Source organism: Schistocerca gregaria, chromosome 1 (genome assembly GCF_023897955.1).
Source record: "Schistocerca gregaria isolate iqSchGreg1 chromosome 1, iqSchGreg1.2, whole genome shotgun sequence".
Lineage (NCBI taxonomy): Eukaryota > Metazoa > Arthropoda > Insecta > Orthoptera > Acrididae > Schistocerca > Schistocerca gregaria.
In genome coordinates, this window is record NC_064920.1 from 1,174,665,186 (window position 1) to 1,174,679,396 (window position 14,211).

Here is a 14,211-nt window from a genome sequence, read left to right on the forward strand (position 1 = left end):
ACATGTTGTTCACCTTTTACATTCTCACAACATTATTTGCTAACTGTAGCTGTTGCAGAGTGACTGCTCAATTAGTGAATGATTTAAAATGATAATGCAATCACAATGTTACAAGTCACATGAGCCCTTGTCACTACATGGCTCTCTGACTTTGGTTGTTCATCTCGAACCATGACCAAGCTGAAACATAATTTGAGTTACTCATCTTTACCAGGTTATGTGCCCTATGTGATGTTGACAAATTCTACATGAATATGTACTACCTCCAGAGCAATGGATAGATCGAGTGTTGGCACTGCACATGTAAAGCAGGCATCATGTGTCAGTCAGGCTTCTTGTCAAAGGCTTTTCATTGGGTGTTACTCGACACCCTCACAACCCAGCCTTTAAAGATGACCTTAACTCTTCCTTACCTGAAACCTTCTATGGCAAGCCTTTGATATTCCCTGCCACGTTTGTCGAAGACTGAAAGCTCCCCTCCCTTGCCAAGCTCCCCACCTTAGTTGAGTGCATCCACTTGTACATTGCTAACATCTGCATTCCACTTCCGTTTGGTCACACTGCACCATGAGAGTTCATACACAGAAACTTAGGACACTGCATTATGCTCTGAGGTGACATGGTCCAGGCAGCATTAGAACTTTGGTGCAGGCAGAATTACAACCTCCTTACTCCAGCCTGCACAGAGTGCTTTGGTGAGTGACTAAAGCTTTAGACATTTGCCGCAATGGGAAACAACAGACTGTGTTGCTTAACTGAGTTAAACCTTTTGGACTCTTGAAAAGAACACTATGTCAAATATCTGATTCTGAGACATCATTCACAAACATGCCTTCCTCTGTGTGCACTGACCATTGGTCTTCCATGTTCACTTCTCCCTGTGTATCTGCTGATGCCAGTGCTCAATGTGATTTCTCCCTTCCTCTCCCAGTGTGATCTCTATACTGTCATCACCTGACCCCTCTTCCAGTGTTGCCATTTTCATTGTCAACATATCTGCATTTTCCATTGAGGATCTCTTTCTCCAACTCCAAGATGTCACCCTCTTTCTTCTCCTAGTTCCTCCACGATGATTTGCTAGCTGCCCACATCACTCTTCTCTGCTCCTCCCAGCTTCCACACAGTGCTGATGAGGACATCATCACGGCTTCTGTTGACAACAATGGTCATCTCCCTATCACCATCCAGCTCATCGTGCACCCTCACTCTGTGGTGAGGGACATGATGATCCCTCTCTCTCGAGTGGGCTGACCTTTGCAGACTCCTCACAGACTATGGAACTATGTGGTCTCCAAATCTGTGATTTCACACCACCCCCCATCTTCGAGATATGGTCCAGTTGTGTCTAACTCAAGAGCCTCCTACAACATGACTGGCTGCTCAGTCTTGCACACCTTCTCACCAGTGCCAACTGGCCACCACTCCACCCTGTCAGTTGCAGTGCCTGTGCTTCATTTCCTGCCCCATGCTCCACACTATTAGATGGTGTGAGTGTAGCGGAAAGGAGGTGGGAGAGGGGTGCTTCTGTGGTGACTGTTGATGGCAGATTGACTATGGAGAGGCTGCCTAAACGTCTGGGAAGCTCACCTTTGACTCAGTCTGGTTCCTCGTGCCATTGTGATTATTAGTGAGTTATGTGACTGTATCAGGCAACGGCCTTGCCGCAGTGGATACACCGGTTCTCATCAGATCACCGAAGTTAAGCATTGTCGGCCATGGCCAGTACTTGGATGGTTGATCATTCGGGCCACCATGTGCTGTTGCCATTTTTCGGGGTGCACTCAGCCTCATATGCCAATTGAGGAGCTACTCGACCGAATAGTAACAGCTACGGTCAATGAAAACCATCGTAGCGACCTGGAGAGTGGTGTAACATCCTTAGCTGAGCATGACATGGCAGTCGGATGGTCCTGATGGGCCACTTGTGGCCTGAAGACAGAGTGCACGTGACTGTATCAGTATGTAGTAATAAATACATATCGTATCTTAAAGTAATTGCTTGTCATTATATTCACTAAGTCTAATGCCTTGTTCCCTCAAGCTCAGTAGAGGTGGTAACAAGAGGTACACTTTTGTTTTACCATAGAAATATTACTACATATGTTACAAAACATATCATTATACCATGATAATGTTACAAGATTGGCGAGTGCACCAAAGGTAATAATTTAGAAACTGTCATCTGTATTAAAAATCCATGCTAGGTGAATACTTTAATTTGATCCAGAGTAAGAGTAGTGTTTGCATAATAACAGGTAATATGTTACATGTTTCTCTTATAAGGCTTTCCATATAATATTGGGAAGTCGCCTACCTTGGTTCCCCCTCCCCCTCTCCCAAACTCATGACTTCTACTCATTGTGTTCCATTCATTCTGCTCACAACTTACCATGTATGCACTAGGGTTATCTCATTGGTACCACATTCTTCTATGGTACCACATTCTTATCACATTTCACCATTCAGTAACTTGACTGTACTCTTTTATTTTATTTACAAGTGGAGATCACGACTTGGAGATCATAGGTTTACTTCAAACTTTCTAAATCTTTACCAGGCCTTTAAGATAACATAGTGTGCAAGTAGTAAGGTGTGCACTACTCTGGCAATTCTGAAAAATTGCAAGAGAAGTCTTGTGTATCTCTTATGTCTTATGTATCTTTGAGTAGGTGCTGGATGTTATAAAGTTAACATAATGAAAACCCATGTGTATTTGCATGAAGTTTCAATTTATGTCTTCCATGTCTGTGTGACAAGTACCATCCTGAAGTGTGTGATATGGGGAGCATGTCCAATGAATAATTGTATATTGCTCTTGTGGTCTGACACATTCTGACTTAAAATGTATTACTGGTTGTGAATAACATAATTTGCATCACGATTTATCAAGGTTCAGCTTGTGCTTTTGCAGCCTGTCCCTCACCGTGAAAATTTAATTATAAATAGTAAATAGTCAAACAACATAAGAAATTCACTATAGCTTCATATTGTATATTTATTGGTCCTGTGAATCATACACTGTACAGGGGTACATAATGATATAGGACAACTCTAATAATTTGCAATAAAGTTTAACAGAAAAATTGTTGTATGGTTTTCAGTATATAGAAATATAACTCTAACATATGGGAATAACATTTCACAAACACACTAATAAATTTTACATGCACACATTTTATACTTTTGGCCTTGATTATATAGACACACACATATATGTAATAGACCACATATAATACACAGATAAATCCACATGTACTTATTTGTTATTTTGGCCTTAATTGTATAAACTATTTAAATTTTTCACATATTTACATTGTACATAAAAATTCATCAACACTATAGTAGCAATTCTGTAGCAAGTAGTCACTCACTGCAGTTTTGAATTTATGCATGCCATTTATTGCCTTAAGTTTTTTAGGAAGTTTGTTATACAGTTTTGTTCCTGCTTGCAAGGGTCCTTTTTGTTTTAGTGTTGTATGTGAAAACTGCATATGTAAATCTTGATTATTCCTTGTGTTGTATGAATGGATATTTTGGTTTTTTGGAGCAATCTTTCTATTTTCATCTACGATTTTCCTTATAAGCATTATTGTTTCTATGATGTACAGGCATGGTAATGGAAGAATATGAAGCTTTTTAAATGAGGGTTTGCATGAAGATCGAGGTGCTGAGCCTTCCATGGCTCTTATAATTCCTTTTTGTGAAATAAAACAGCTTTTGCTGGGTGATTAATTTCCCCAGCAAATTAAACCATATATTAGTAGTGATTCTGCTTGGGCATAGTACACATTTTTATGGCTTGGATTGATGTGCATCCAGCAAGAATTTTTATACTATACAAATGGTATTTAATTTACTACATAGGCGTTGTGTGTGTTTCTGCCATCTTAGGTCACCTTGGATCCAAACTACCAAAAATTTGGTATTATTTACAATTCAAAGTCTTTTGCCTAACAGTTCTATGGTTGCAGTTAAAGGCTGTTTCTTCTGCTCTGTGTTTAGGTGCATAGTGTTTGTTTTATGTGTATTTATTATTAAGTTGTTCATTGCGAACCATTCTGATACATGTGAAGTGCTCTTTCTTATTTCATTTTGGAGCTCTTCTGGGGTCTTTCCTTTGATAAGTATATTTGTATCATCAGCATATTTACTGTACTTATAGTTAGGGCTGAATGGTTCCAGGTCATTTACAAACAGCAGGAACAAGATTGGTCCCAGTACAGAACCCTGTGGCACACTGTATTTAACACACTGTTTTTCTGACTGATACGTAGTTAAATTTTTTCCTTCTTGTACAAAACTTCAACTATTTGGTGTCTGGTTTGTAGATATGACTTTACCCATTCATAGGCTGGGCCTCTGACACCAACATTTTCTAGCTTTCTAAGCAACAGACTATGTGTTCTTTTTTATCTAATGCATTTAAAGCTTCATTTAAGAAATCAATAATAGCTGTCTCAGTGGATTTACATAAAAATGTATGTGAATTGTTTTTCATTATATTACCTCTCAAATGTCATCTAAATTAAATAATGTGACCAGCAAAGAAAAAAAAAGATATTTAAAAAAAGTGTTAGCATCCATGACGCTCTTGCAAAGTGCGAATTCTAATCGTTTGACCACAATGACTTTTCGCAACTGGTAGCTTCATGCAGATACTTCAATTACATAATAGATGTGTAAAACATCTCTTGCAATTTTCTCAGAATTGCAAAAGAAGTGCACCTCACTACTTGTACATTATACACTGTTTTTTTATCATAATAATAGTGCAAACTTTGAAGTAAATTCATGATCCCAACATTTAGTACCTGCCCTTGTTAGTTATTTTATTTATATCAATACATATTTGATAGATACATTTTTCCATGGATGTGAAATGTGCCAATACATTTAATTCATTAAGGACCACAAACAAAGATTAACCATACAAGTTAGAAAATAATATTAAAAAGCACAATCAGTAAGTTCTAATTACATTCACCAATGTAAGTTAAGATACCTTTTCAGCTATTATCCAAACAGTTATTCATAAAGTAAAAAGGACCATTGTCTTGACTTAAAGAACACAAATTAATGTAATTAAAGGTGCAAGATACATTAAAGCAGGAATACATAAAAATTACTTGGAAGTGTGCTGAAGATTTTTGTCATTAATTTGACATCTTTTTGCTCCACAGGTCATAGTGTATGCTACATTTACTTCTTGAGTTATGATGATTGTGTAACTCATTCATTTCATATTGAGAGGAAATGTGTAGCATGAAAGTCGTGGCTGAAAAGAGATTTTGTGAGGTTGTGGTTAGCATCCCTATTCGCTTAAAAAGATTACAACATGAGATTCTTGGAGGCACACCACACAAAATTTGGACAACCTTTTTCTGACTTCCAAACAACTTTTTTTTGACAGTGGTGAATTGCCACAGATGACTATCCCATAACACATAAGTGAATGGAAGTAGTCAAAGTAGACAGATTTTGGGACTTTGATGTCTCCATCTTTGGCAATTATTCAGTTGCCAAATGTTGCTGATTTAAGCCTTTTCATGATTTGGTGGATGTGGCATTCCCAGTTAAGCCTGTTATTTACATGGATGCCTAAGAGCTTTGAACAATGTGCCCTCGGTATATTCTGGCTTTCATGTGCAGTATTCATTTCCTGTGGGCTTTTGTGATCAGAATGGAAATGAATGTAATTGGTTTTGCTGAGGTTTATTGATAGAAAATTTACTGTGACCCAGTACACAACAACTGCAAGTAATTGATTGGCATTTATCTCTAAGTTGATTGATGTTTATTGTCTATCACAATACTTGTGCCATCTGTAAACATTTTCAAGTTGCTTGCTTTATTTGAGGACAGAGGTAAGTCATTAATATGTGTGGTAAGTAGTAGAGAACCAAGGACAGAATCTCGTGAAACTCTGTAATGTGCTACACCCCAGTCAGATTGTTACCATTTAAAACTATTTTCTGTTATCTGCCCTGTAGATAGTCTCTGAGACAGTAGTCCAATTGTCCTCTGATTCCATAGTGATGTGCTTTCTCTCTAAGTATCCTGTGCTCAACACAGCTGAAGGCCACAGATGGGTTGCAAGATATGCCAACTGCCAATGTTTTCTTGTCAAAGCATTCCAAAACATTATTGGTAAATGAAAATATAGCTTCAGCTGTGGAGATACTTTCTGTGAATACAAACTGGTTTTTATCAATTATTGCAAAGTTTTTTCTGTGATTTACTATCCTGGATATATTAATTTTTGGAGGCCTGTTTTGAGGAGGGGCTCTTCAGTAGCATAACTTCCCTTTCAGGGTAGATACATTGCAGAGAGAGGCATTGAATGTATGAGCTAGGATTTACTGAACCGATTACAACAGGCTTTTAGCAGTTTACTATAAACATTGTTGACATGAGTTGTATTTTTACTTCCTAAGGAAATTATGATTTTTCTTTCTTCCTGCATTGTTGTAGGGGCTATATCTATCTCCTTTAAAGAATTTTGGAAATGGTCTTTCAGTGTTATGGCCTTTTCTAAGGAGCCATTGGGTCCTGTATTCTCAGCAACATTTAAAAAGTGTTTATTAAAAAAATTTGCCACAGTCATTTGATTTTATACTTGGCTACTTTCATTGTTCAGAACAATGTTTTGGGTCCTTCTGGGGCAATTTGCACTTGTCACTTCCCATACAGTTCTGATTTTGTTAGACTAGTGATTTTTTAAAAATGATTTAAGTGGATTGGAGTGCCTTAATTTTTAGAGGTGATGTACGGTGTTCACTTCTTTTCCTATGAAATATTAATACCAGTGGCTATCTAGGGCCTTTTGGTGAGTTTTTTGGTTTGGGTCTTATATATAATTTTTGGAAAGTTACTTTCAAATATCCTTGACACTCCATTTGTGAAAAGACTGTACATGGAATTGTCTTTATCTAAATTGCACACAGATCTCCAGCGTGAGTCTCAGAGACAAGATTTAAAAGACTGGATAGTTTCATCATTAACTATCCCAGCTACTTTCCAGTAAGGGCCACTTTAATTCGCATAGGTATTTGCATTGCTGTGTCTTTGTACATCATGATCAGAGAGACCATTCAGGACTTGTCTGGTAATTGTATCACCTATATGGTCTGGTCTAAATATGTTATCAGTTAGTGTGCTTGTACATGAAGTTATGCTAGTAGGGAAACTAACTACAGAAGTGTGAGTGATTATCTCTCTTCTTCCCATGGTCTTTAAATTTCACATGGAAATATCACTCTGAATTTAATTTGATCTTCCTGAGGTTTCTATGATGTGTTATTGCTGTGTTTAACTTTATACAAAGCAGATGGCATTTTGTTAGAAAATATGTTATGTGTATTTCCCTGTAATTCCTGCAGAAAAAGAAGGGAGGAAGAATAGAGCATAACATCTGATTGACAGTTAGTTTGTGGTGCCTATCTGTGACTCAACATCTCCGCTATATGATGAGAAGCAACTATCTTTTCCATAATATTGTTATGTTCCATGTTGGATTTTTCATTGTTTGATAGTTAATTAATTGGGTATGAAGTACTGGCTTAATTTCAGAAGGAAATGGCCATAGTCTGAGTGGAGGATCAATCTTTACATTTGCTTGAAGTAGTTTAAAAGTTAAAATCCTGTGGTTTGCTGGGAACAGGAATCCCACTCAATCTGAACATGAGGTCAGCATCTTAACACCTGGATACAGCTTTACTTTCATATCCATTTCTGTATTAATGAAAGAAAATGTATAATGCCGTAAAAATCAGCTAATTATGGCTCTGTTAGCCTTACCTTCTAGACAACCATCTTGTGTTACATAATCTGTAATGAAAAAATCAATTTTTGAAAATGTAATATCACTGGAAAGATAAAAAACCTACCCACCAAGCAGCAGCAGGACAAAAAACTTGAATTGTTAAGTATGCAAGCTATTGGAGCCAGTGGTTCCTTCTTCTGGCAGAAGGGTTGAAGGGGACAACCCAGGAGGAGGAGCCATTGGCTCTGATTGCTTGTGGATGTAATACTTTTTATATGCCACTTGGTGTGTAGATTTTTATCTGTCCAATACATTACAATCTATAATGATATTATATCCAGTAATATGGTAAAATATGTATGCTGTTACACTTTTTTTAATTGTTAAAACTGTTTTAGCAAATTCAATATTTGATTCAGATTCAGCATTTATTTGAATCTTGAGTTTGAAGCTTGAGTTTCTTGTATTTTACAGTTAACTAACAAAGTAATTGCTGAAGGAGCAGATGTGAATGGCAGAAAAGTTTGTTGGAGGTATCCACCATCAACAGAGAAAGGCCACACTGTAAGATGTTTGGTAAGTTCAAATTTTATACAATATGAAACCAGTTCACTGACATCAGTGGCATGTAACATTTCTTTCTTTTTTTGCAGGGATGCTACACTGCAGCAGGTGGTGTAGTGCATGATGAGCTGTCAGGCCACTCCCCTCTTTTTAAGGCTCTTCATTCTTTGAAGGTAACACATTTTTGGCACACATTATTAGACATTTTGTAACTGACAATTGGTTACCATTGGAAAATGGTACAACAGTGTCAGCCAATTTCTTGTCCATTCCAGCTGCTAGCAATCTTTGCAGTGTGACAGTAAATTTCTTATTGATGAGCTTAATTTAATCTCATATTCAGTACTACGAATGAGCACAGTGCCTCTGTCAATTAAAGTGAATACCATAAGAAGCTCATGGAAAAGAAATAAAAGCTTTAATGTTCACCAGTGACTTGTAATTCTGTCAGGTATGGCAAAGGATTTCTAACAACAATTAAACAGAATGGATAGTTGAATGGAATAGATAGCATCATGAAAAAAGAGTGTAAGATGAACATCATCAAAAGTAAAACAAGGCTAATGGAATTAAGTCAGGCAAAACTAAGGCAATTAAAATAGGAAGAGGGAAACTAAAAGGCATAGTTGAGTTTTGCTATTTGGGTAGTACAATAACTGATGGTGGATGAAGTAAAAACTGGCAATAGCAAGAAAAGTATTTTTGTGAAAGAGGAATGTGTTGATATCCAACAAGAATTTAAATGTTAAGAAGTCTTTTCTGAAGGTTTGTGTGTGGAGTGAAGGTTTTTATGGAAGTGAAATGTGGACAGTAAAACGTTCAGGACAAGGTAATACAAGCTTTTGAAATATGATGTTACAGGAAAATTTAGAATTACTAAATCACTGTAATGAGAAAAAAAAGTATGTGTACATAGCTAGGCCAAGTCCCAACAAGCAATAAGTATTCTGAGAGCAGAGTTAACTGAGCACATGAATGAATCATAACAGAATGAGGAAGAGAGCCCTCGACTCTGGGATTAAAATAGGTGAGTTGGTAGTCCAATTCATGATGCGGCACTATCCGTGAGCTGTATGTACTGACCTCATTGTGATGCTCTGGCCACCGTTTGATTGTGCCACTTATTAGCTGCCATACCCATGCCACCAGGTGCCAACATGGGCTAGTTGAATTGTAACAAGATGAGTGGTGCCAACGTTTTGTTACATCCATGGCCTGCATGGCACTGCTGTGATAGATGTGGTAACATAGGGTTAGCACAGTTCTGTCTCCTTGGGAGTGCAACAGTGAGGCAGTGTACATCTGGTGTCCTCCCACAATGTGGGATGGTATGCAGCACCCAGGAAAATGATGTATATGTCTTCAGGGGCACTGTCGATGGGTGCCTGCAGAGAAGCCAGAATTCCCCTGTCAGCCAATAACAGAGAGTAGGGCTGGGAATGACCCAGGTGGTGAATTGCTATGTTGCATGGCGACACCCACAATTGAGACACCAGCCGTAAGGGGCACTAACCCAAGAATGGAGTCAACGGGGGTATCCAGGGCCTTGGGGGGAAGGAGTCAGTTGGTATAGTGCCTGTTTGCCATCTGGCACCACTAGATGCTTTCTCACAGGACTAGAAAAGATGTTAGAAGAGACTTCAAGGATGGCAGCAAGTGAGAAGACATGCACTCCAGGAGGGAGAAGGGCTTGGGAGGCATGTGCAGTGGTGGTGGTGGCCAGTCCCCCACTTATGTGCAGAATTGGTTTCAGTCGTGGGTCATGAGCCTGTTTTCCATCTGCAGCATGAAGATTCTCGGACCAGCTGGCCGTGGTTGACTGCCGGAATCCAGGACTAGTAGCAACTATTAGTGTGAATTCAGAGATGGGCCCTGGCATGTATCACAGTGACATAGGCACCAAGAGAGGGCATGTGACAGGAAGAAGGAGGTTGAAGGATCATATGCAGTTGGAATTCATGCAGCATTTCAGCTGGCTCTTCTCACCCAAAGATATGAACCTATAAGAACTGAGGAAATAGGTGAGTGCATTTTCAGCAGGGGCAGCCCCTGTGTACTTCTTCACCTGTGTCTTGAAAGTGCAGATGAGTTGTTCTGATTCTCTGTTTGATGGATGGTGGAACAGGGGGCACTCTGATGTCATGTATACCATGTTGTACTCAAAAATCATGAAATGTCTGTGAGATAGATTGTGAGCTAGTGTCTGTCACCAGCATATATGGAAGGCCTTTGATGGAGAAGATCTGTGTTAGGGCCACGCCATCAATTCTGCTGTCCTGTTGTCATTGAGTGGCAGTTTATGATGTATGGAAAATCAGAGTATGCATGTATGAGTGCCAATCAGTAAGCATCAGAAATGGGCCCAAAAAATTGAGGTTGTCAAGGTTCTGGCCAAGGAAAGAACATTGCTGAGGGTGGTGTGGTGATCTGATGAAGCAACTGTTAAATGTTCGGTTCCACAATTGCTGTTAGCAGGCCAGTTACCTTGGTGAAGGAGGCAAAGAATGCCCCGTCTGAGGGGTGCCAGCATGACCACATGCAGTACGTGATGTTCTGTAGTCAACAAGGTAACATCATCAATGAGAGAGCATCTATGGTGCACCACAAAATAATTATGAATGGGATCCAATGCACAAGTTAGTCGCTGTTTCAGCTACCCATGCTGAAAATACTGCTGCACCTGATGAAGTACAGGATCCAAGCTCACCACATGGATGATGAAGGAACCAATAATAGGAAATCCATCCACCATCCATTGAGCTTTAGTGCTGAGAAAAAAACAAAGATCTTCATCTTGGTTGAAGTTGAGGTTGGGAATGATAGAAAGGCACAAAAGGGCATCAGCATTTGATTGTTGAGCCATCGGCAAAAGTGGATCTTGTTCCGATAATGACTTAGGGTCAGAGACGACCAGTGAAATCTGTTTGCTATCTGCTCTGGTACATCTACATCTACATCTGCATGGGTACTCTGCAAATCACATTTAAGTGCCTGGCAGACAGTTCATCAAAACACCTTCACAATTCTCTATTATTCCAATGTTGTATAGCATGCAGAAAGAATGAACACCTATATCTATTTGTTGTTGTTGTTGTTGTTGTTGTGGTGGTCTTCAGTCCTGAGACTGGTTTGATGCAGCTCTCCATGGTACTCTATCCTGTGCAAGCTTCTTCATCTCCCAGTACCTACTGCAACCTACATACTTCTGAATCTACTTAGTGTAGTCATCTCTTGGTCTCCCTCTACGATTTTTACCCTCCACACTGCCCTCTGATACTAAATTGGTGATCCCTTGATGCCTCAGAACATGTCCTACCAACCGATCCCTTCTTCTGGTCAAGTTGTGCCACAAACTTCTCTTCTTCCCAATCCTATTTAATACTTCCTCATTAGTTATGTGATCTACCCATCTAATCTTCAGCATTCTTCTGTAACACCACATTTCGAAAGCTTCTATTCTCTTCTTGTCCAAACTATTTATCGTCCATGTTTCACTTCCATACATGGCTACACTCCATACAAATACTTTCAGAAATGTCTTCCTGACACTTAAATCTATACTCGATGTTAACAGATTTCTCTTCTTCAGAAATGCTTTCCTTGCCATTGCCAGTCTACATTTTATATCCTCTCTACTTCGACCATCATCACTTATTTTGCTCCCCAAATAGCAAAACCCCTTTACTACTTTAAGTGTCTCATTTCCTAATCTAATTCCCTCAGCATCACCCGACTTAATTCGACTACATTCCATTATCCTCGTTTTGCTTTTGTTGATGTTCATCTTATATCCTCCTTTCAAGACAATGTCCATTCCATTCAGCTGCTCTTGTTTATTTATTTATTTATTTATTTATTTATTTATTTATTTATTATTTGTCCTGTAGATCAAATCAGTACAATGGCTTGTACAACTGATATGGGATAAGTCAATACAAATATACAGTTTACAGGAGTCTAAAACAGTAAACAGGAACACAGAAGAATGATTTTTTTACATTACCTACAAAATTATTTTACTTAAAGTTACAGCTTTACAGAGAATTGTTACATGATGTGACAAAATTAACTTAACAACATTCAGCTTTGATAGATTATCATGCACTAAGACAATTTTGATTCCAAATATTCCTGGATGGTATAAAAGCAATCTTTTATTAAAAGAGACTTCACTGTCTGTTTGAATTTATTTATTTCTTGGATTTCCTGTATAAAAGTTGGAAGATGATTATATAATTTTATTCCCATACACTTGACACCATCACTGTACAGTTTTGTTCAGTGGGTAAGTATTCTTAGAGAGGTTTTTGATCTTGTGTCATAATCGTGGTAATCCATATTTTTGCTAATTTTGTTGATACTTTTTTTGGTAAAGAATAATAATTCTAGTATGTATTGGCATGGGAGGGGCAAAATATTTAGTTTCTTAAATAATGGTTTACAAGTGTCTCTTTGTTTTTTGAACATAATTGTTCTGACTATCTTCTCCCGCAGTTTGAATATCTTAATTGATTCAGAATTTTGGCCCCAGAAGATTATTCCGTAGCTAAGTACAGAGTGAAAGAGTGCATGGTACATTGTGGTTAGGGTACTTGTGTTAGTGACATTCCTTATTGATCTAATCATGAAGCATACTTTACTAAGTTTTGTGCTGGTAACATCAATGTGCCTTTTCCATGTGAGCGTTTCAGTAATAGTGACCCCCAAAAATTATATTTCATTTTCAAGTTTAACATTATTTTTTCCAGTGATATAGTTGGTAGTAATGGATTTCTGTTTTGGGCTGTGTGGAAGGTTATTCCAATTGTCTTTTTTGCATTTATCAGCAGCCTGTTACTATGAAGCCATCGACTTATTTGATCTGTGGTCCTATCTATATGAGTTTGGAGAATTTGTTTGGGTGCAGATATGAGTATAGAGGTGTTATCAGCAAACAAAAGGGTTTTTGTGTTTGGTAGGCTGTGAGGAAGGTCATTTATGTAAAGTAAGAACAGCAAGGGGCCCAGGACGGAGCCTTGGGGAACGCCTTGCTTTATGGTATGCATGGAGGAATGTACAGTGCTAGCTGTACCTGAGAGCTTAGTTTCATTTAATTCGACATACTGCTGTCAATCTTCCAGATAGCTTTTAAACCAGTCATAGGCATTTCCTCTTATTCCATAGGAATGCATTTTTTGCAAAAGTATACTATGATTAACCATGTCAAAGGCCTTTGTTAGATCTAGGAAGACACCTATGGCTCGGAGTTTTTTGTCCTCAAGCTCCAGTGCATGATCTAGAAATTCTTGTATTGCATCAGTTGTAGCTTTCTTACTTTGGAAGCCGAACTGAGCAGGTGACAGGATATTTTCTTTGTCAAGAAAGGACATGATTCTTGTGGTCATTATATATTCAAATACTTTACTAAAAGTTGAGAGCAGTGCAATGGGTCGATAATTACTGGGATCCTCTCTGCTTCCTTTTTTGTGGACAGGTATAATTTTTGCAATTTTGAGCATACCAGGAAATGCACCATTCAGGAATGAGAAGTTTATTATATGGGCTAGGGGTTTACTGATAAAGTTACTGCAATTGTGAAGGAGGAAGCATGGAATTTGATCTTGTCCAGCAGATGATTTTTTTAAATTTTGTTGTGAAGTGTTTTTTCTATTTCAGTTTCAGATGTAGGTCTTAAAAATAGAGTCTCAGAGCATAAGTTTGGTTCTAGTTGTAAAGGACAGCTATTTTTAAGATGGTTAGCCAGGTTTTCTACTGTTTCTGTAAAGTAGTTATTGAATTCCTCTGCTGTTTCTTTCCCACTGGAGACTAATTTTCCATTTATTTTTAAGCTAATATCACTTTGTAGTTGTTTTCCTCTATTAGTATTCATATTAATAAGTTGCCAC

At 38.2% G+C, this 14,211-nt stretch overlaps 2 protein-coding genes and 1 pseudogene across 4 annotated transcripts in view; all 3 read left to right on the forward strand.

Moving 5' to 3' along the window:
• Positions 1 to 14,211, forward strand: part of LOC126284419 (serine/threonine-protein phosphatase 6 regulatory ankyrin repeat subunit C-like) — a 591,030-nt gene that overhangs the window by 86,136 nt on the left and 490,683 nt on the right. The gene's annotated exons all lie outside the window — the stretch shown is intronic.
• Positions 1 to 14,211, forward strand: part of LOC126284427 (serine/threonine-protein phosphatase 6 regulatory ankyrin repeat subunit B-like) — a 254,964-nt gene that overhangs the window by 83,995 nt on the left and 156,758 nt on the right. For all 3 annotated transcript variants that reach the window (XM_049983349.1, XM_049983357.1, XM_049983365.1), the window contains 2 exons: positions 8,237 to 8,338; positions 8,416 to 8,499. In XM_049983349.1, coding sequence (XP_049839306.1) covers positions 8,237 to 8,338; positions 8,416 to 8,499 — 186 coding nt within the window. The remainder of the gene's footprint in view (positions 1 to 8,236; positions 8,339 to 8,415; positions 8,500 to 14,211) is intronic.
• On the forward strand, positions 1,649 to 1,766 carry LOC126287859 (5S ribosomal RNA; annotated as a pseudogene).